The sequence below is a fragment of the Marmota monax genome, unplaced genomic scaffold, assembly GCF_021218885.2.
Source record: "Marmota monax isolate L192 unplaced genomic scaffold, Marmota_monax_Labrador192_F-V1.1 WCK01_AAM20220418_F8-fsc00075, whole genome shotgun sequence".
Classification (NCBI taxonomy): Eukaryota; Metazoa; Chordata; class Mammalia; order Rodentia; family Sciuridae; genus Marmota; species Marmota monax.
The window spans coordinates 836,464-861,337 of NW_026694772.1; the positions used below are offsets into that span (position 1 = coordinate 836,464).

General features: G+C 33.0%; 1 protein-coding gene across 11 annotated transcripts in view; it reads left to right on the top strand.

The window, feature by feature from the left end:
- The window catches only part of Dmd (dystrophin), a 2,205,817-nt gene that overhangs the window by 624,243 nt on the left and 1,556,700 nt on the right, over positions 1-24,874 (top strand). For all 11 annotated transcript variants that reach the window (XM_058572890.1, XM_046425263.2, XM_046425265.2 and 8 more), the window contains 2 exons: positions 21,797-21,985; positions 23,244-23,425. In XM_058572890.1, the coding sequence (XP_058428873.1) occupies positions 21,797-21,985; positions 23,244-23,425 (371 nt within the window). The remainder of the gene's footprint in view (positions 1-21,796; positions 21,986-23,243; positions 23,426-24,874) is intronic.

Consider the following 24,874-nt stretch of genomic DNA (forward strand, 5'->3'; position numbering starts at 1 on the left):
GTTGCTTAATATATTTCTTAATCTTTCGAGTCTTTCCCATTTCCCACAGAACTAACAAAAAAAATGGAGTTAGTAATAAAGTTGTCTGAAATGCAGTCTTACTACTTTGAAATTGATGACCCACAAAATATTACTTTATCCTTGCTTTTGTGCCTCCTTTTACCAATTATCTAAGCCAGAAATCTAGAAGGCATTTTCAACAACACTCTGTTTTCTTTGTATTTAAAGTCACCAAATCCAATAAATTATGAGGACAAATATGTCATAAATTCACCATGTTCTTTCTGCCACCATTCCTACTGTTTTCTAAGCCCCCAACATAGCTCATCAGTTCATTGTTTTAAACACCCTTGAGTGTCATGGGTCAAGTACTATTACCTTTTGTACTTCACTGGTCTCCTAATTGGTCTTGCTGCTGCCACTCTTCCACAGACCACCCACACTGTATCCAGAGTGATCTTTAAAGAAAAAAAATTAAAATGATATTACTGTTTTCATGAGTTGACTGTCAGTTCTCTGAAATTATCACCAGAAAAGCCCTACTGATCAAGCAGTGTTAAGTGTCTTGGACATACTACCATAAGGGAAACTACTAATTTGACAAGGTCTTGGCCATGTGTTAATGTGAAAAAAAATGGAAAAGGGATCATACAGAGCTTGGCTTGTGATTGGTTATCCAGGATTTACAAAGAGGGGAGCTGTTTGCTATAGGATAAAAGATTTGACATGATAGTTTTTAGACGGATAAGAAGAATGGTCTTGAAATGAAGAAACAATCTCCACAAAATTAATAGCTACGTTGGTTCACAGTCTTCATTCTAAGTGTAGGTATTTCCCAGGGCATGAAGCTAGGTCGTCTTTGCTTTGTCTTGGTATTATAAGGATAGGAAATCATACTGGTTTTTGTACTTGTGTGTTTTTAGTTGCTTCCTCTGTATTATAAAACATAAAATATTTTATAAATGTCAAAATGTATTACAAAATATATTTTAAAGGAAATTTTACTTTGTAAAGCATACAGATTTTATGATATGTTTTATTATTTTTATCCTACCCTCAATTTATGTAATATGCAAAACAAATTATATCCTCTAGCTATATTGATTCTTGTGATATTCTTCCCCCACCCCCGGCACATATGCACTCAGTGTTGTCTTACATAGTTTTATGTCTTTGAACAAATTCTTCTTCTGTCTGATAACCATCCCAAACCTTCATTGTTTTCTTTCCTTGTCTGGCAAATTTTGATTCATCTTGCTAGATTTCCTCAAAAATCTTTGTTTTGGGAAATCGTTCATGATAAAAAAATTCCTAGGTCTCAGTAATGTCTGTTTTCCCCTTTCTAAGCTTTCCTTTCTTCTTGGGCATATACCTATATAGTTCCTCATGGGACTATAATTTCTTTGAGGGCAGATGTTTTATTCTTCTTCATATATATTCTTGTCTAAGAAAGTGACTAAAACACAGTTTATAACACATGAATAACCAATATGTACTTATTTTAGTGTTTTTGATTGAGTATACAAAGCATTGCTTCTTAAGTTTGTTTTACTTGGCACAGTTGCCAGCTTTATTGAGAATTTAACCATGGGTGAGGCCCCTAAGGTCTGTGCACAGGTAAGTAACACATTTAATTTTCCTTACAAAATATAGAAAGAAGTTTGAGTGGTACAGGAATATTTTTGGTTCCATAGCCCTTATTCTTAATCCTTTAATGCTACCCTTTTTTAATATGCTTAATATCATATTGCTAAGGATTGCCAACTAATTCTGCCACAAATATGACAACCATAAACATGATATGTGTTATTTGGAATACTAAAGGGCACATAATTTATTCTATTAATATTTAGATAATGTTCATTAAGTATTCACAATGTGCTAGTTACTATTTGAATTTCTTTATATGAACTACGTAAGCAACCTAAATAAATTTAGGAGTTTTGCAACATACATTTACTCCCTCCTCTTTGGTTTCTAAGGTACTACACATTCTTGGTTTACCTTTTGTATTTCTAGCTTATGGTTTAATTTTCATTTTCAGATTCTTATTAATCCAAATTCCTAGTATCACACTAAGCAGGGTTCAGTTCCTAGACTACATTAATTTCCTAGATGATATCATGACATTAAATATTGCCCATAAATTGATGCCTCTCAAATGATTATCCCAACTCAGACCTTTTTAGTATAGTCCAAACGTTTTAAAAATTTTTTAAAGACATTGATGGATCTTTATTTTATTCATTTACTTATATGCGGTGTTGTTATTTATATTTAACCCAGTGCCTCACGCATGCTAGACAAGTGCTCTACCATTGAGCCAAACTTTTTAATATAACTATCTACACACTCTCTAGTCAATTTAAATTTGACCTGTTCAAAATTGAATGGACCAAGCTCCAAATCTGCTTCATCAACAGTGCTTTATATTTCTGTATCAACCACATTCTTTCAGTTGCCCTAGTTGAGCACTTCAGAGTCAAGCTTAATCTACCCCTTTTTTGCAAGTTGTAGATCAGAAAAATATACCAGGACTAACTTGACCAGGTCTATATCCACAACCTACTCACTTCTTACTATTTCCTTTGTCACTGCCATTCTTTCTGGTCTAGATTGTTGAAATAGCATTTTAAGCTGACCTGCCTACTTTGGCCTTTGCTTTACCTACAAACTATTTTGTCTGCTGTATGGTCCTGATAACCTATAATTCAGATCACATCACTCTTTTGCTGAAAATCCTCCAATGGTTTGCCACTTCCCCAAAGGAAAATGTAGTCCTGCATTCTTGTAAATCCAAATACAGTCATCTCCTTCTCCCCATCCATTTCTTTCCTGGCCTCCTCTACCAAAATTGTTACCTTTTCTCATTCCAGGGCAGTCATACTGGCCTAATTTATGCCTCTGCCTGAACACATAACCTCCACATATTGACATGGAAATCTCTTCTACAAGTTTAAGTCTTTCTTTTTTGCAATACTCAGTGAACTCAATGATATTCTACCTGATCTTCCTAATTCAGTCCACAATGTTCTCTCCCCTGGCAATTCCTATTCCCCTCCCTCACTTCATTTTTTTTTGTAGTATTTACCATCTTCAAATACTTTTAATTTTATTTAATATATCTCCTCCAATATGATTAGTTACATAAGAACTTGGATTTTTTTGTCTGTTTTGTATATGCCTCTACACTAATCCTCTAGAATAATGGTTGGCCCTTTTTAGTTGCTTAGTAAATAGTAGTTGAAGACATACTACTTTTAGTAAGTGACAGAAGCAGATGATTTTAGAGCCCTTCTAAACAAAATAAAAAAAGCCATGATGCATTGAATATATAAAGTCTAGTCTACAAATTGCTCTTCTACCTGGCCTATCTGCAAATATGACAATTTCTGACAAATTATCTATTTGAAGTTTTTGTATTATTAGTTCATTTGCTAGGATAGATAATGAGAGGTATAACAATTGATTATGAATAGCTTATATGCTTATGAAAAGCAAAATGATAATGGATGTAACACATTGTGGTTTCCTTATTTAAGGAGTATTACCTACGATGAATAGATAGGATACTTAATTTTCTGAGTTTCTCATTTACCCTCAAAACAAAAATAGACTATATATTCATTTGTGTGATGTATGCATGCACACCTCTGTGTGTGTGGGGGGTGTGTGTGTGTGTGTGTGTGGTGTATGTGTGTGTAGTCTATATGTCTAACTATAAACACATATACACATATATCCTTGCACTGGTTTCATCAAATATTGAGAAAATCTAATATAAAAAATGAAGCTTGCTAGTTGTCTCAGTTCCTGGTGCAAACCCTTTTTTTCCAGCAAACATTGTTTAGTCACCAAAAACCTCCCTTCACAAAGCTGGGTTTCAATTTGTTGACTTCACATTTAAAAATGGTCAAGGTATTAGCAGTGAGTGTCATATGTTGCTCATTGGCAAGTGAGATCTCTAAAGATGGCCTATTATATGCTAAAAATAAAGGACTTTGATGCCAAAACCTCTATTCAATTCAGTCAGTATTTCAAACAGTACAGTGAGGGAAAAATCAGTTGAGGAAAATTGTCATCATATACATTAAATATCTTTGTGCTTCCCGTTTTGGTTAATTTTTCTCGCACCTTCAAATGCTTTGTGGGATCTGCTGCTGACAAGGAGCAATTTATTTGTTTAGAATTTCGGCAGCCTTTCCTTCTTTAGCCTTGACTTTCTTGTAGACGTGCTAATGAGCTGTGAAAAGGCCAAATGGGAAAGAAATAAGACTTCCAGATAATCCATACTCTGATAAACTACTCCCATGATAATTGGCAGTTTATGGTTCTTCTAGGGCAGTGGGATAAAAAAGCAGTGTTGGCCATGTGTATGGAACAACCTACATTAATAAAATTATAAAAGAAATTTACAAGGTAATCACAATCCATTCAAACAAATGTCATGTGAGTACCTTCAGGCCTAGGCACAATTTGATTATCTGAAAAGCTTTATAGGTCAGATTGTGCTGTGTCCCAGCATTTCTAAATCATGAAATTCTAAACCTACTTGTGGCTATTTCTCTTCTACCTTAAATGAATTTCTTTTTCCTGATTTATATTTTTCACAGGCCAGATCAAAAACACATCTGCCCTTCTTTTTCTGCTTAATTTTCATGAAGTTATCTACATTACAATTTTCAACTGCTTCCATATATTTCATATTCAAAATTTAAATCACTGTGTTAATTTATGGATATAGCAATAATTCTGTTTCATTTCTAGCATAATGTGAAATAAGTCACCATATAAAAATACTTATTAAAAATAGAACAAGGAGTGATTTTGTAGGAAAATTTTAAGGATTATAGAAATCAGGAATATAGAGAATATTTTAAAAATATAATAAAACTTTGTTTTTAAACACAGTGTTTATTCTTTCACTATTTGAACAAAGTATGTTTATACATTGTATCTTTCCATTCCTATTTTCCAAAGTAGATCAACCAAGTCAAAACCTACCAATAGCATGTTTTACGTTTTGATATATATGATTATATAGCAATAAAAATTCCAGTAATATTTTTGTTCCATATTTTATCCTGTTCATGCTTTAATGTGCTGATTTGAAATTTAAATATGATTAAATTTTAGGGCACTGTGCTAATGAAGCCCATGGTAGTTCTTTTTAAACAAATTCATATGAGTATATTATCCATTGAGGATGCAGATATTGTACACTAAAAGTCAATTATTTTATAAATATATAAAATTGGTCACAGACGGATCTAAGGGTGAAAGAATCTAGATGAATAAATGAATTCTGTCAATAATTGTATGGGTTTATGATACACGTAATGACCACATTCACATAAAATATGGCACATTTTTATATTTTGATTTTTAAATGCAATTTTACAAATCTAGCTATCTCTGGGAAATTTCTTTCCCTTGAGTTATTAAAATGATGTCTGACTAAATAGTTAATTTTAGAGATGTCTACGAACTGATACTGAGTTCCGTTCCCATCTCTGCTTTTTATTAGCTCTATGACCTTGGGCAAGTTTCTAACCTCTATGAATGTGGTTTTCTTATTGTAGAATGTAGACAATAATTATCTCTTATGATATGAAGTAAAATTAAATGATTTAGTGACATATTTATACATATTACAAATAGTGGACACTCAGTGTATTATTTGTCTTTTTGATTGTAAATTTTATAGGAGTTTAGAAGACAAGACAAGCATCATAGATTAAAACATAGTCTACAAAGTGAGGAGCACCCACCTAGGTGAAACAAAAAATGATTCACTGGTTTTATAGAATAATGTATTACAATGTGTTCCTATATTCATATTATAATTATTAACTAATATACTTTATCAATTTAAAACAATAGTGATAAATTATTTAAACCAGCATACCCAAAATATTATAATATCAATATGAAATGGCTTTAAAAATAATGATAAATTTGCAATCATTTGAAATATTTTAATTTCAGTTAACATGTATTAATTATACATATTGATGGGGTTCAGTATGATATTTTGACACATGCATGCAGCATGTGCTAATAAACTCCAGCCTTATTTTTAATCCACCCCTTGCCTTTCAAATCTCTACTAATCACTATTCTACATTCAGTTCAGCTTTTCATAGCTTCCACATGTGAGGAATAACATGCAGTGCTTGTCTATCTGTATCTTATTTCATTTGCAATATTCTCTAGTTCTGTTCATTCTGCTGCAAATAACAGGGTTTCATTCCTTTTCATGATAGAATAATATTTCATTGTGTATATATTCCACATTTTCTTCATCCATTGACCAGGTTGATAGTCACCTAGGTTGATTCCATATTGTGGATATTATGAATAATGCCTCGATAAAGATGGATATGCAGGTATCTGTTTAGAATGCTGATTTCATGCTTTCAGGTCATTTCATATAATATATGGTATGTGATATCTCAAAAACTTAGAGATCCTGAACAGGATGGCAGTAATAGTAGACCCCTTCCTTATTTACTGGTATCCTCTGTGTTTGCAATGCAATGAAACACATGTGTACAGTTTAGTGGGTTAATGGATTTTATTATCTTACATGATAGAATATTTTTGCTGGGTATGGGGTATAGGCCTGTAATTCCAGTGTCTTAGGAGACTGGGGCAGGAGGATCACAAGTTCCAGATCAGCCTCAGGAACTTAATGAGACCCTGTCTCAAAATAAAAAGTAAAAATGGCTGGAGATGTAGGTCAGGGATAGAGCTCCACTGGGTTCAATTTACAGCATCACCCCCCAAAAAGTAGAACACTAAATGTTTTTCAATAAAATAGGAGTGTCCTAGGAAATCTTTTTTACTGAACAGAAAAGTTCTAGTTATCTCATGGCAAAGTAAGAAAATAAATTCTGTATTCTCTTTTTCAAAAAGTCAAGTGTCTCAACTATGCTAAACTTTTTTATGTTGGAAAGTGACTGTGAGTACCATATTATTCTCAGATATTTCCAAAAGCAATAAACTACTTGATCTTTCCATTGAAGGCAAAGGTTCTATATTAACAATGATTTCAAAATGAGTAGCATTTTATAAGAAAGTTATGCTAAAGAGACAACATTTCAAATGGCTATTTGGCAGTATTCTCATCATAAGTGTATCAGTTATAGAATCTTAAGCCTCTGTAAAACAATCTTGAAAAGTTTTCCAATCTGTTGAAAATATTATAAATGAAATGTTTTAGTGAGGTTTCAAATCCACAGTAGAAATAGAAATAGAAATAGAATAGAAATACACACACACACACACACACACACACACACACACACACTTCTCATTGCTTTTCACTGTCTTCCTACATGGACCCTCTGGTTTACTTCACCAACATAAAAGAGGACTTTTATTACTTTTCTTGAGGCAGCAGATAGAATTTGCAGCTAATAATGAAATCTGCTAGAGTCTTCCCAAGGCTTAATGCCATTAGTATTTTTTTTACACTGCCAAGCTCTAATGTCCTTAAAGGATCTTCTCTGCTGAAGAGAATAGGGAGACAAATACAGGAGTGGATAAAGCAGCAGGTGCAATAAATAGATGTGGAATATAATATTTTTTTCTCTGCTATGATATGGAAAGATACTATGACTTTGGACTTCATTCCCTCATGAAGAAATATCTTTATAGTAATCTAAATTAAGAAGGAATTATGATAAGATATGTGCTAGAGATTGTTTGACTCAACAAATATCTGGCATATTCTACTATATGTCAGATACTGAACAAAACTTTCTACTTTCAAGGATCTTACCTTTATGCCCCCTATGAGGCTTTTTCTGAAGGTTATTCAACACCATTGTTTTGGAAACAAGGAAGGGAGACAAAAATATGTAAAATAACTTCTAAAAACTCACTGAATTTATTTAAATAATATATGTAGAAGATGTTGGGATAATCCAAGTAATGGTATACTTTAAGAAAAACTAGTTTTTTGGGGAAAGTTGGCCTATTTAGCAAAAATGTCTTCAATTAAATAAATGTTTTTACAATCAAACTAAAGTCCTCTTAGTTGTTAGTTTTTCTTACTTCTATATTCTACACAGCACTAAATCAGAAAAAATGAGGCAATGGTAGTGATTTTATAAAGGTTGAATGGAAAAGGGTGATACTTAATATTAGTAATAAAGGACTCTATGTATATGAGTCTTACAAACACCCTGAAAGTAGTATCATCACCTTATCCATTTTCACATGTATACCAGAACTTTAAACTTAAATAGCTTTGCCTAGCACACATTGCTTATAAATTCCAGAAGCTGAACTTGACCTTAGGATTATTTTACTCCCAAATGAGACAGATTTAAAGTACCCCCCTTAGATACCGGTTTTACACACATTGAAGCTTTTGGTACATTGTTATGTCTGTGGATATAAGTGGAGCCAGGAGGGCAGTGAGATTTTAGAGAAAGCTAGCTTGGATATGCAAGAGTGGAAAAGTGACTCAGAAGAATCAGTTGGAGAGGGAGAGGTTGGAAAGAGAAGAGCTAATCAATACTGGGATGTTCTTGAGTCTTTAATAAGGAACTAGTTTAAATATGGGAAGCAATTAAATGATCAGGAGACTGCAATCAATGGCCTGAGTCTCAAAATAGATTTGGCACCTGTGGTTTCTAAATAAAGTTTTATTGGAACATATTCATGTTTATTCACTTATACATTTTGCTATGGCTCCTTTTGTATTGCACTCTACAGTGACACTACAAATTAAGTACAACTAGCTGGTAGTAGTTGGTAGAAACTGAAGATATTTACTACCTGGGCTTTTACAGAAAAAGCATGACTCTTTGGTTATATGATAAGATTTTCCATTGAAATACAAAATACTAGTATTAATGTGATTATTGATAAGTTTTTGGGTGATTCTACTCTTATAATTTCTAATTTATTTAAATGTAGACTTCTAAAATAAATAGAAACATAGCTAAGAATACTGTAGAAGGTGATTCATGAAATAAAGCAAAATTTAAATTATTTAAAAATTTAATTTTTTAATGAATGTGAGATTTTATTAATAGTCCCATACAGATGGTTTGAAACAATAAGAGAAAAATAGTACATGGATTTTATGGAAAAAAAGTCAAACAACTTAAAAAATCTGCTATAAGCATAAAGCATAAAATGGCCATATGGAAAAATTTTACAATATTTTTTCCCCTCATAAGTCACTCTGGTATATTTTATGTTGTAGAAAATTCTAGACTACAGTGATTTTTAGATGGATATGAAGTGGAAAATATTTTAGTTCAGATAGTGTTTTCATTTTCATGAGATATATGTATTCCATTTTGAAATGTTTGGTAGGTGAAAGAAATTGCATAAAGCAGCTTAGTTTAGAATAATTTTTATTTTAAAGGTATTGACTAGTGAGTCAGATTTTTTATATATTTGTAAATAAATGATTAAAATAAATAACACTTGTTACTGTTGCATAGGCCTTAGAGAAAATAACTTAGAAATTTACTTGTTCTCAGATATTTTGACACTATCTTATTTTAAAGTTATTTTTAGAAAAACACTTATTTTAAAATTACCTACCAACTATTATGAATTCCAACCAAATATTAACTTTTTAAAATTATTAATATATACCAAAACACTAAAAAGTCATTGTGTTTATCTTTCTTCTCTGTCATCTGTGAATTTCATAATATTCTCTCAGCTCTTCATAATGACAAAAAGAATGTAGGCTTATTGGGGATCATGTTTCTTATCCCACGCCTCATAGATATGACTTCAGTTTCACTAATCACGAAACTGGACATCTGTTTTCTACTACCTAATACACTTATGAGAAAATTGTTTTACATAGGAGTTGATTGATGTTTAATAAAAATGTTATTGTATACTATATTTATTTAATAAATGACAAATTTTTATATTGTCAACATTCCAGGAAAAGAGATATGGATCCCCAATAATGGGACTATCAATCTTGAATAAATAAGCAGGGGGATAACAATTAAAAGCATGTATGCACAGGCCAGGGTAGCCTATGGTAAGTCTGAAGAATAAAAGAAAGTTTGGAGTTAGCAGGTGGAAGTAGAGAAGAAATTTAAGGTGTTTTGAAAGAAAGCTTATTGGCACTTGTGACTTTATGTGAGAACCGGTAAGCTCTGATTAGCAAGTGGCTACAATTACTAGGTTAAACCAGTCTTAAGTCATAACAGGCTGTTTGGATTGGGCTTGTTAAACAGTAGTGTCAAGGAAGTGTTCTTGTTAAGTAGTTACTGTTGTGATAATTATTATCAGGCAAACTGTGCCTGGTAGGCCTCCCTTCATGCCCTTCTCTGGCTCTATTTGTCAGGGTTTGACGTGGGTGACTACATTGTGAATCTGATAACTTTCACAATATTATGTTATAAATTTTTCTAGGTACATTTAAATTTAAGTATTTTATTATTTTCTCTCTGAACTTTTTCTTTTGTTTAGGAAAGTCTGTCAGAGTAATGATTTCTTCTTTCCCTTCTTTCTTTATTTTATGAGAAGGTTTCTATTACTTTGTGGATTATAATAACCAAAACAGAAATTCTCAGAAGATGGACAAGAAAAGAAGAAATAAAAGGATAAAAGATGGAATGACTTAGAATGTATATGTATATCCAACAATATAAAATGGGGAATTAGGGCTGGGATTGTGGCTCAGTGGTAGAGTGCTCACCTAGCATGTGTGAGGCCCTGTGTTCATTCCTCAGCACCACATAAAGATAAATAAATAAAGGTATTGTGTCCATCTACAACTAAAAATATTTAAAAGGGGGGATTAGACAAAGAAAGAAAAGTAAATAAACACATACATATCTGTTCTATATGAATATATACATACATATAAATATACAAGAATTATCAAATGGAATATTGGGGCATACATATTTAAAATCATGACTATGTTATATATCACGATTTTCCTCTTTAAAAGACATAGTTATTATTTAAATCACAGTCCATGGGAAACTTTTATTGAAAGCATAAATGTCAATTGAGAAATTAAAATACTCTAACTTATTTTAACAGTATTTATTAGTTACCTTCTAGTAGGCAGAGTAGTAAAGGGTAGTGTAACATTTAAAGGTATCATATAAAGGTATACTCTTATCCACAATTTTGCTTTTAAGGGTTTCAGTGCCCCATGTTCAAAAATAGTCTGAAAATATTAAATATGAAGTTTTGAAAATAAGCAGTTCATAATTTTTAAATTATACAGTATTCTAAGTAGTGCAATGAAATCTAGCACTATCCTTTCTGGGTTTTGAATCATCCCTTTGTATAGTATATCTATGCTAGATACACTATGTGCCTTAGTCACTTAGTAGACATCTTGATTAATCTATTAGATTGACCATCATAGTATTACAGTGCTTGTGTGTAAGAAAACCTTATACTGTAGCCTAACAGGCTGTCACAATCCCTACATCATTCACCTCACTTCATCTTATTACATAGGCCTTGTGTCCCACCATCAGAAGAGAAGGATGAATATAATACAATGGGGAGAAGGGAAACTATATTCACATATTTTTTATATAGTACATTGTTATAACCCTTATATTTTATTAATTATTGTTGATAACCCCTTACCTGATTTCTTTTTCTCTTTTTTTATTAGTTGTTCAAAACATTACAAAGCTCTTGACATATCATATTTCGTACATTTGATTCAAGTGGGTTATGAACTCCCATTTTTACCCCATATACAGATTGCAGAATCACATCGGTTATACATCCACGTTTTTACATAGTGCCATATTAGTGTCTGTTGTGTTCTGCTGCCTTTCCTATCCTTTACTATCCCCCCTCCCCTCCCCTCCCCTCCCCTCTTCTCTCTCTACCCCCTCTACTGTCATTCATTTCTCCCCCTTGTATTATTTTCCCCTTTCCCCTCACTTCCTCTTACATCCCTTACTTGATTTCTAAGTTAAACTTTATTACGTATATGTATGTTATAAAACACAATATACATACATACTATGTATGGTTTTATGCATTCACTTGGGCACCTTGGAATGTATCCTCCTTGGAGATATATATGTATATGAAGCAAAGTGGACTGGAAACATTATTGGGAATCTGTTTTTGAGAGAAAAGATACATTTTCAGATAAATATCTGACTTTATGGGTAGAATTTTTTTAAAATAACATAATAGCTTTGACAAGTACATTTTTAAAAAATTGTATTTCTTTTTTAGATATGCATGACAGTAGAGTATATTTCTGGCATGTTATACATACATGGAATATAACTTACTCTAATTAGGATCTTATTCTTGTGACTGTAGATGATATGGAGTTACCCTGTTCGTGTATTCAAATACAAGGATAAGAAAGTTATGTCTGATTATTTCTACTATCCTTCCTATTCTCATTTTTGTTGTGGTGCTATTTACAATGAAATCTCAGCTCCCAGACACTTTGGGCATGTTTTTATATTAGATACACTATAGGTTTTGTGTCAGAAAAAAAAAATGATGATGGATTAGGTAAGAAAGTTTATCTTTCAGAGTTATTTCTCTTAAAATGTCTACATGGAGATTCTCAGGCCTTGTACTAAATCTTTGCTCATCTGGGGACCCAAAGTTCCTCTACCTTCTTGTTCTGTCATCCCCTAGGATGCTGCCTTCATCCCTGTGATCAAAGATAGCTTGCTATCACCATGTCTGAACCAGGGCCTTTTGAAGGAGGGAAGAACAAAGAGGAGAGCATACCCATTTCCTTTTAGTCATGGTGAACAGATTGCAGATATCCTACTGGCCAGTAGTTGGTCACATATTCTACTTAACTGCAAGGGAAGGGGGAAAAGATAGTTTATATCCTGAACAGCCAAGTAGTCTCTTTTCTACTGCTATATGAAAAATGGAGTAGGACAGATATTTGAGGACATTCTTTTTCATGTCCAGGTTTTTCTAGGTATCAAGATTAATACTTTTGGTTATAGAACCTTTTGTTTGATATATTTTGATAAAAATTGAAAAAAATAAAACATATTCTTATATACAAAAATGAACGCATTCAATACAAATTTTTCCTATTAAATATAGAATGGTAAACAGGCTATAGCATTTATGTGAGCCTTTAATAGTTAAGAGTGTCAGCTTTACTGACATTAAACATAAATGCAAATGACAAGATTGATAGAAGGTGTTGAGTTTGAATAGTGGACTTGGCACATGCCTTCCTTTAGAAAATATTGGCTAGTCTTATTCTTTGCTGAGTTTCCTCTGTCTCAGCAGAGTGTGTATATCATTACTTGGGCTGTATCCCATGCCTCTCTATTATCCCTTTTTACAATGTGATATCAGTGTCTGACTTACAAGCACAATTTTGAATGATGTATTTGATTTCTTACTCACTAACCTAATGTGGTCCAGATATTTCTCTTAGTATCTTCAAAACCATTGACTCTTAATTTGTAGCAATGTAGCATTGAATATGTGCATGTGTGTGTGTGTGTGTGTGTGTGTGTGTGTGTTATTAAGGTATTTTGTAATGGTAGGTTCATGAATTTTGAATTGAGTTTCTTCATTTAATAAAATTTAGCAGACCTACATTTGGAATCCAAACAACCTGGTTTTAAATCTCAAAACCACCAAGTACCTTTGTGACCTTTGTCAAGTCACTAATTTTTCTAATCCTGTTTCCTTATCCTATTATTGTCTGTCATCCTGACCTATTGCAGTGAAAAATGCCACAATGCACATCAAGGGGTTGGCAAATTGACTGACACTAAGTGCCCAGTAAATAATGGCAGCTGTTATTATTGCTACTATATATGTAGTAGTAGTTGTTGTGATTGTTGTTTCAATACTGCCATAACAGCAGGCCATATTTTTTCCTAAATTCTCATTAGGGTTTAACTTTGAACTGAATTTCAGGCACAAGCAATATTAAAAATTACCTAGTTAATGGTATCATTAGATTGGATGTCATGTACAGTGTTGCATGATGGATTAATTCTTCATAAATCACCTCTGTAATCATTTACATACTCTGAATAATACCCTGGTTTACATATCCTATCTCAGAGGAAACACAGTAGAAGTGTGGCAAGAATATTTCCAGATACTAATCCTGGTTCCTCTGAACTGCACTTCTGTTATTTAGTAAAAGAACCACTTGGTTATCCCTCTGTAATCCTTTAGCTCTGAAATAATCTTTCACTGAGGGATAAAAAGATTATAGAATACACCAAAAAAATTCACCATCCATGCATTGACTTAGATTCTATGTTTAAAAATAAGAAGTACAACACATTTAAATGAACTAAGAATGATAAAATTTTTAAATGTCCTTGAAGCATTTGTGCATTCAAGAACAAGAAAAATGTTTTATCCAGGTTAAATCGCATATCTCATTTTAAGGTTGAATTTGGGGAGGTAGCCAAAATAGATCAATTTCATCAGTGATATAAAACTGCTCAGTGATAGAGTGTGCCCTCTGGAAACATGCCAGCTATTTTTCTAGCGGTTTTGTGGTTTGTTGAATTGCTGGTTTCACTATGTATATGTAGCCATTTGATGACTTATCTCAGTTTGAATTGTCAAAATCATGGTTCCAAAAATACACACAGCTCATCCAACTGTTTCCTCATAAAAATCATTTGCCATTTCAATGAACATGGGCCCCAAATACAAGCATTGCAGAGCATTTCTTGGAATCTAGAATGTGCTCAGCATTTTATATTCATTATCACACGTAATCTTTCCAACCATCTTAAGGACATATATTTTTACATTCCTTGTTTTACAGATGGAGAAACTGAGCACAGCATTTGTAAATAACTTACCTAAAATCAGAAATATAATAAACTGGGTTTTAAAGAATGGTTGTGAAGTAGTCAAAGCTATAGTTCTGTATTTTATTAGGAGGTAATAGAAGTTATTACTAGAGATTTCCATTACTAGAAATTGTCACTAGAAATGAGTTTCCTGATGTTTTCCTGGATACTGTAGGAGTAAATCAGTTAGTCAGTGTCTCTCCTCATAGTTTTACCTTTTCCTTCTCTATTCTTCTACCTTTAATGCATGATCAATGTTTTTAAGGAATGTAGGCAACAATATCGAAATCTTTTTCACACAAAAGAACAGTAATAAAACCCCTGAAGTGTATGGATAATTTTGAATAAATTTTAGTGATGTTTATTCTGAAAACAATGATAAGCTTTTTCACTCACTCATTTCTATACCTTTCTAATAATTATTTGATGCCCAGTGGAATAGAGAAACGTTATAAAGACAAAAAAAATGAAATAGGATTGAAGCATAGGCAAAATCTCTTTCTAGCTGATGATACTGATATCTCCATTCAAGAAAAGACTGCTGTCTATCTTCTTTTTCATTTTTATTGGCTCATATAAGTTATACATAACATTAGCATTCATTTTGTCATAATTATAAATGCATGGAATGTAATTTTTCTCTAATGTAGTCCCTAGTACTTCCCCTTAACCTCCCCCTTCTTCTTCCACTTGTACCCTTTCCTAAACTCTGCTGATCTTTCTGCTGTTTACTTACAGTTTTCTAAAATTAGTTTTTTTAAGATATACGTAATGGTGAGATTCACTGTAGTATATTTATATAGGTAATATAGGAAAGTTAGGTCAGACTCATTCTACTCTTTTTCCCTTATCTCATCCCTCTTCCTTTCCCCTCCTCCTTAATTCCCTTCTTCTACTTCACTGGTCTTTATTTTGATGAAATTCCCTGCCCCTGTTTATGTTCTCTTTTGTTCCTCCTCATTTTAGACTACCTTCCACATATAAGAGAAAACATTAAACCTTTCACATTCTGGATCTTATTTCACTTAGTATTACAGTCTCCAGTTCCATCCATTTTCAGGCAAATAACATAATTGTCACCTTCTTTATGGATGAGTAATACTCCATTGTGTAAATATACCACATTTGATTTATCCATTCATCTATTGAAGGGTACCTATGTTGGTTCCATAGCTTACCTATTATGAATTGAGCTTTTTTAAGCATTGAAGTGGCTGTTTTGTTGTAGTATGATTTTTTAAAAATTCTTTGGGATATATACCAAGAAGTGGGTTAAGTGGTTCAAATACTGGTTCTATTCCAAGTTTTTAGAGGAATCTTGACAGTGCTTTCCAGAGTGGTTGCCCCAATTTGCAGTTCTACCAGCAAGGTATGAGTGTACCTTTTCTTCCACATGCTCACCAACATTTATTGTTACTTGTAGTCCTGATTATTGCCATTTTGCCTGGAGTGAGATGAAATCTAACTGTAGTTTTTATTTGCATTTCTCTAATTGTTAGTGATGTTGAACATTTTTTTCATGCATTTGTTGGCCATTTGTATATTTCTTCTTTTGAGAAATATCTATATGTAGAAGATTGAAACTGAATCCCTATTTCCCAACTTGCACAAAATTAAATTCAAAGTGGATTAAGAACTAGAAATTAGACCAGAAACTGAGCAACTGTTAGGAGAAAATGTAGACCCAACACTTCAACATGTTGCACAGGAACCAACTTTCTTAATAAGATCCGGAAAGCACAAGAAGTAAGACCAAAAATCAATAAATGAAATGCTATTGAATTCAAATCTTCTGCACAGTGAAGTAAACAAGAGTATGAAGCAAGAGCTTACAGAATAGGACAGGACCTTTGCTACCTGCTTCTGAGATAGGGCTTCAATATCCAGAATATATAAAGAACTCAAAAACTTAACACCAAAAAAAAAAAAAAAAAAAACAAATAACTCAATTTATAAATGAGTGTCTTTCTTGTACTCATATCTTTCACAAAAAAATAGTTTCAAGTTTCCTAGAAAATGTGCTATGGCATGTATAAACTGGCCACACACATATGTTCTATATGAAATTCTATGATGATAAAAACATTTAATAATGTTGAAACTTAAAGCATAACCCTCTCTATTGTCTCTTTAACTGTAAATAGTTTGTGAAAGATGTTTTAAATTAAGTGTCTTTTATTCCAAGGGTTCTACTGAAAATGAACAAATGTGGAATTCAAGCAAGTTTACTCTTTCATTAACTCACCTCATCTGAAATCCTAGAATCATTTCCAATTTTGTTTCATGAACTGCAGAAAAAAAATAATTTTGACCCAGAAGAAATGTGCATGTGTAAACACAAACACACAAACACATACACACAGATATACATACATACAGTATGCAAAACTGAAACAAGAATTTTGAAAATAATAATAATCCTTAGTATAAGTGAGAGACTCTTATTTTAAATTTTAATTTTAAAATATTCCTTGTCACAACCTACAAATTTTATTTCATAAATCACTGATAGATAATAAATTTGAATATAAAAAACAATGGTTTATATAAAGAAAGAATTGTTCAGAGCCGAAATGACAAGTTTGATCATAATTTTGTATATAGTGAAATGTATGTATATATAGTTGATGTTATGGATGTAGATAATTAAGTTATTCATATTTTTACTCAGTTCATCCATGCTTTTTTTTTTTGAGAGAGAGAGAGAGAGTTTTTTAATATTTATTTTTTAGTTTTCGGTGGACACAACGTCTTTATTTTTTATGTGGTGCTGAGGATCAAACCCAGCACCCTGCGCATGCCAGGCGAGCACGCTACTACTTGAGTGGTCATCCATGACCAGTCCTGGTCATCCATGTTTTAATGTAAATTTAAGAAGGTTATCTGTGAAAAAGTTTTGTTTTATGAACACCTTCAGACAAATCATTTAGATGTCTTTTAAAGGACATGCATTTAAAGAATATGGCTTTTAAATTTTTCTCCAAAATGTATGCCTATATTAACTATCAGTAAATGTTAAAGTATTTAATTTTTAATTAAATTTGCACAATGGTATAGTGTTGTATAAATTGAATTATATGCTTTTTACAATTTATTATTTAGAGAAGATATTTGAATGCAAGATTTCTAATGATTTTAAAGAACGCTAAAAAAGACACTAAATTTAGGTTCAAATCTGTAACAGCTTATTTAAATCATTGAAGCTTATACGTTTTTGGAGTCATTTTTCTACAATAATTGTCTGGTTCCAGAAATCTGGGCAGTGACTTAAACAGATAACCTTGGGGCAGGATATGTTTCAAAATAGTTCTTATGTAAATAGGAATCTAATAATAATTACAACTATAACAAAATGTATTGTGTTATTATGCAAAGTCAGGCATTCTACCAAGTACTTTATATACTCTTCTTTAAATCTTAGCATGATCTTATTAGGGAAGAAAGTATTACTGTTCCCATTTTATATATCAGAGTTATAGAAGGGCTAAGTAGCTACCCAATATGATAAGACCTTAGATCAGAGTCAAGATACAAACACCCACTGTTTACCTCTAAAGCCCCTGAGGTTAACAACCACATTCTACTACTGCCATAATAAATATCCACTTCCTCTCACTTGTAACCTAGAGAAGGCAGAAGTTCAGAATTGGATTGAAGTGTTTTTAATTTAGATACAAGACTGGTTTCATAATTTGTAGGTCCCAGTTAAAAATGAAATGCTTGGAGGCTGGGGATATGGCTTAGTGGTAGGCACTTGCCTAACATGCTCAAAGTCCTGGGTTCAATTCCCAGCACTGCCGGCCCCCCCAAATTAAATGCACAACTCCTTATTCAAAGAGTAGGGAAAGAGTATATTAAAATTACTAAAATATAAAGCTGTTTATTCCATGCTCCCTCTCACTTTTCATGGTGTTTATTTGCTATTTAACATTATAGTGAATAAAGACAGTCAAAAATTTAAAGTGTTAAGCTGGATTTTACTGTTCATTGTTATATCGTGCAATTTCAGTTGTGAATGCCATTTTAAGAGGGTTTAACTCATACAAAAATCACCAGATTGTATAATTTTCATCTCATTGCTAGAAAATGTATATGTATTCATTCTTACCAGAATGTAGAAACACACAAATTAGTTGTTTTTATTTTACTTTTTGAAATGCTTATATTCTAGCAATACTTCCTCTTTTCAGCTTACTGAGTAAGCAACGACTGAAATGCAAAAGGAACTTTGGGTCCTTTAACTTTTTCTTTCTGTGTGATCAGTTTCAGTTAAGTTGCTCAAGCAGGCAGGTAGCACATAGAGGAAAGGACATTATAGGGGTTCTTGGTCTTTTGTGTTTTATTAGAATTGCCTTCTTTCTGCATTTCAAATAAGGTCTGATTCAAATGGGAAGCATGATCTATCAGGGACTGGGGCTCTGAGTGCCCTCCTTTACTCGGTTATAGACATAAAAGTCTCATCTTCTTTTCTCTTTGAGTCTTGTTAAACTTAAATACTGTGAGTTCACCAGACTTCTGTACTCAAGGGGCATTGAAAACACTATATGTACAAGGAGGAGACACACATATTGCATGTATCTCCTCTTCTCAAATCCATGCTTCCTCATCCCATTGGACTTCTCTTTAAAAACCCAAGTACTAAGACAAAATTATTAAAAAGTTAAAAATAGCAACAACAGATAAAATAAACTTAGGTTCCTTTTTTTGTAGTTGTAGATGGATAGCATGCCTTTATTTTATTTGTTTTATTTTTGTGTGGTGCTAAGGATCAAACGCAGTGCCTCACACATGCTAGGCAAGTAGTCTACCACTGATCTACAGCCCCAGCCCAAACTTGGGTTTCTTTTGAATTCAGGGTCCTGCGGTAAGTACACAGGTTCACAATTGTGATTCCACCTAGATTTCACCTAGACACATCTTTTTAGGCTACCATTTTAACTTTTCTCCTTAATGCTTACTTTGATATTGACTATTAATATTTCAAGATAAAAAAAGGATACACTATGGAATGTGTAATACATTACCGATCCCTTTGGGATCCCATGTGAATAATTCTCTATTTGAGATACTAAAGGTAGGTGATTTTGACTTACCAGAATGGCCTATTTTGGACAGTTCTCTATAAACAGGAAAGGAGTACATTGTTTGATGAAAAGATAACTCTAACAATTGCCACTATGCTTTGTCATCTTAAAGGATTTAACAGTTGGGGGAAATTTACAATTATATTGGTTTTAAAACTGGATAATTTATCATAAGAGCACAATTAGGTTGTTGCTGGCAGCTCAGTTGACTAAGGCCCACCATTGAGGTGGTCTAGAAATATAAGACAGTCATACCAGGGGGAAAACCATCAAAAGTTGAATTTCCAGGGCTGGGGTTGTGGCTCAGTGGTAGAACACTATCCTAGCACATGTGATGCACTGGGTTTGATCTTCAGAACCACATAAAAATAAGTAAATAAAATAATGTATATATTAAAAAAAAGTTGGGTTTCCTCTAGGCAAGAACATAAAATTTCCAAATAGCTCCTGGAAATTTTATGTTGCCTTTTGTTTCATTTTCTTTTTTTTTATTGGTTGTTCAAAACATTACAAAACTCTTGACATACCATATTTTGTTTCATTTTCAAAATCTTCTTGTTAGGATCCTGTGCTGGCTTGCAGTAATTGGGGTGCACACAAGACTCCTTTCCAAACACTTTTTCAATATTCTTTTGACTCTGTTTAACTCCATGAACTGTTTGCCTATGTTCTTTACTTCATCATGAAACTCTTAAATACAGTCATGATTTCTGATGCCCAGAAACCCGTCATCAGTGCATTTGACTCAAAGAAAAACGTATGTAGACTTTTCTATTTATTCAAATATCTTCCCTTAATAATTGTCCTAAGGTTAAAACAGCATGTAAGTCATCCCAACAGATATCTTCTGATGCTTCATGGAATTGTTCTCATAGTAGCTGAATATCAGCCAATGCATGCCAGGTTTAGAGGCGAATGCTAAATTGTGTAAATGACCCTGTCTCTATTGCTTGGCTTTGGGTGGGGAGTTTTGGCCATTCAGAAGTCCACCCACTCCAGAAGAACCCTTTCTAATAAAATTTCTCCAGTCAATATCCTTTCTTCACCTTAAGCACCTTTGAGCTAGATAGTAGGTTAGGGGTTGTAAGATCAGTTTTATGATAACCTTTTAGCAATTCCTTCATAAGAGCTTAGATTTTTTCTTTAGAGTATGGGCACTTTGTACTGTTTATACTTAGCTTTAGGATTCTAGTGGAAATTTCAAGAAACATATTTGTAACAGTTTACTTATATCTATTTAATATCTAAGTAATTATATTGGGAAGCACCTATTTCATAGCAAGAGTAAGAAATTGTCTTGCTAGTTAAGTTATTTGTCTCCTGGAAATAAATGCTAAAGTTTATAAATATTTTTATCCTGTTAGAAGTTTTAGACAAGTCTTCAACATATTTTTTAAAAATTTATCTTCATTTCCTCTACACACACAGTTATTTTCTTATTGATACTTTTACTGTTCTGTGAAGTTTTGGAAATATTTTCTTATACAAGGTCATCTTGGAAGAAACGTTTCCTTTAAAGGAATTCCAAATACATGTAAATATAATTCCAGTAATGTATGTGTAAAATATTTTAAATATGAACTGGAAAATATAACCTATGGATAAAATTGCATAGCATTTTAAAGGCAACCTATAAAGATCATATACTAATTCACTCTTTATAGTAATCCAGAAGAGCATTAATAAAATGTTAATTTAGTGTGGATGCCAGCTGTCATTTGTGAATCTGTGTATTTGTGAGGATGTTAAAATGCAGGCTTGGTATTGTATGTGTCTGCTGTTCATGTCTCTGATAATGCAAGTGGACATTTCTAGCATTTAAATATTTCATTCGATTTATCATTTAATGTACTGGAACAGTCTGCAAAGACACTAATTGTATAACACCCAATTTATTTTATTGTTCAGCATTTGGAAGCTTCTGAAGAGAAGTCATTTGGCAGTTCATTGATGGAGACTGAAGTAAACCTGGACAGTTACCAAACAGCTTTAGAAGAAGTACTCTCATGGCTTCTTTCTGCTGAAGACACATTGCAAGCACAAGGAGAGATTTCGAATGATGTAGAAGAAGTAAAAGAACAATTTCATACTCATGAGGTAAAACAAAAAGCATTGATTTATGAAATCAAGCACATGACTTATAATGGCAAGTCCCCCTTTCTTTTTCCTCAATTACTCTATAAAAGAGCATTATAATTTGTAAATATAGTTTCATTTTGAGATGGAAACAAATAATGTTTATGTGCTTAGGATTTCATCAGCCAGTACTTGAAGTTCTCTTTTGGAGAACAACTCTCCAAGGGGTTAAGATCTGGTTTGCCAATGACTCCTGTAAGAATTTAAAATCCCAGCCCCCTTATGCCAAGGCAATAACAAGGGATAATTCTTAGGTATGTTCAAATATAGGTATGTTCCAACAGTTATCATCAAAAATCATAATTCTGAAGTATACCTCAGAATACCTGAGTGATAGTGGATTGTACTACCTTCAGAGGGAGACTTCAGGAAACTTCTCTTCTGAAGGAAAAGCCCAAGATAATATGCTTGCTTGGCTTCCTCTCCTTCCTACATTCTTTGGTGCTTCTTCAGTACTCCTGCACGTCCTTCTGGGAGCTCTTTCTTAATAAATCACTTGCACTAAAATCTCTCTCTCAGGGTTTGCTTCTATAGAAAGTGTCCTAAGATAGTAACTTTAATTCCTATTAAAATGTTTACAGGGCTGGGATTGTGACTCAGTGGTAGAGCACTTGCCTAGCAAGTGCAAGGCCCTGGGTTCAATCCTCAGTACCACACAAAAATAAAGAAATAAAATATTGTGTACAACTACAACTAAAAAAATAAATATTTAAAAAATGGTTTACAGGGCTGGGGTTGTGGCTTGGTGGGTAGAGTGCTTGCTTAGCATGTGTGAGTTACTGGGTTCAATTCTCAGCATTGCATATAAATAAAACAAAGTCCATTGACAACTAAAAAAAAAATGGTTTACAGTTTCATTTGAGATTGAAATGCTGCAGGGTGCCATGGCACACATCTGTAATCCCAGTGGCTTGGGAGGCTGAGGCAGGAGGATCGCCAGTTCAAAGCCAACCTCAGCAAAAGTGGGGCACTAAGCAACTCAGTGAGACTTTGTCTCTAAATAAAATATAAAATAGGGCTGGGGATGTGGCTTAGTGGTTGAGTGCCCCTCAGTTTAATCCCTGGTACCCCCTCCCCCCAAAAAAACCCCAAAATTGAAATACTTTTAATGGGAACATACATTTAATGAACTACAGGTTTAAAACTCAAAAAATAAATCAAATTCAATTGCATAAAGCATTTATTATAATTGTTAACTTTTTTTTTTTTTTTTTGTCAGGGATATATGATGGATTTGACATCCCATCAGGGACGAGTTGGTAGTGTTCTACAGTTGGGAAGTCAGCTGATTGGAGCAGGAAAATTATCAGAAGATGAAGAAACTGAAGTACAAGAACAAATGAATCTCCTAAATTCAAGATGGGAATGCCTCAGGGTAGCTAGCATGGAAAAACAAAGCAAGTAAGTCTTCATTTATATTTAACTAACAAAAATAGCAAATTTATCCAGATAAGATGGCACATGTCTGTTATCCCAGCTACCTGGAAGATTGAGGCAGGAAGATCATGAGTTCAAGGCCAGCCAGGGCAACTTGGTGAGACCCCCCCATCTCAAAATAAAAAGAGCAGGCTGGAGTTGTGGCTCAGTGGTAGAGCACTTGCCAAGCAGGTGTGAGGCACTGGGTTTGATTCTCAGCACTGCATATAAATGAATAAAATAAAGGTTTATCAATATACTGTGAAAAAATTAAATAAAAAGAGCAAGGTTTAGAATCTTACTATTATTTTGATGCAGCTTGGTGGCTTAGGCTGGATTCTCAGTTTGTTCTTAAGGCTTGTGGCTTTTCTTCATGAGACATTATAGTTGGATTGTCACGTCAGTAACTATGGGTTTTCAGTTTTGCAACAGAAGTGGAGATATCACATAGGTAGACTGTTATCTATAGAACTATGCTTTAAGAATATCCAACATTTTGTCATAATGAATGTAGAAGGCACAGAAGCATACACAGGAATCCATGTACATAAAATCACCTATTAGCTACAGTTGACAGGAAACTTCTCTTCTCAAGGAAAAGCCCATGAAGATATTAAAGAGTTACTCATCTGTTTATGGAAATCTTCTTGAAATAATAAAAAAAAAGTTTCTCAACTGCATTTAGAAATCCTTATTCAAGTACAGTATGACTATGAATTATTTTGAGATTTTATATTGACTTAATAAAAAGTTTTTGAGACCTTTCTGAAAATAGCATATTTCTTGTAAAGGTAAAAAGCAGATTTCATCATTCTGGATGTGTTGCTTTGATTTATATTGTTAGGTGTGTGTATTCATGTAGAGCCTATCGAGACAAGATAGATTTATTTTTAAATGAAAAGAAATGAAGTGCCAACTGTGGATTTGAATACATTAAGCTAACAAAATTGTCCAAGTGCCTTAAGTTTACTTAGCTATTATTTATAAAGATTAAAAGCTTTAAAATAGGACTAAAGAAACTCATTAGATATGCTGGGAGGATTGCTATTCCAGTACTAAATTATAGTATGACAAAAGGGAGGGGAAAAACACATTTTTAAGCTCATGTCTTCTTGAAAGAATAGTAAGGCCTATTTAAGAAAGAATTTTCAAAACTATATCAATATTCCAAGCTAAGAGATATTAGTCTATGCATATTGACATGTTTTCCCTGCTGAAATGATTGCAACTAACCTTGGAGGTGAGAATTATAATAGTTATAAGTATTGAGTTTGCCTCCCCCTAATACCCACAGGTCAATTTATTTACTTCACTCATTTATCATCATAAATCATAAGATATAGAACCACCTACTTGTGGTCATATGCCAACTGTCTACAAGCTATAACTTCTTTTTGCAATGATCTATGTGACTTAACTAGAGTAACCTCAGGG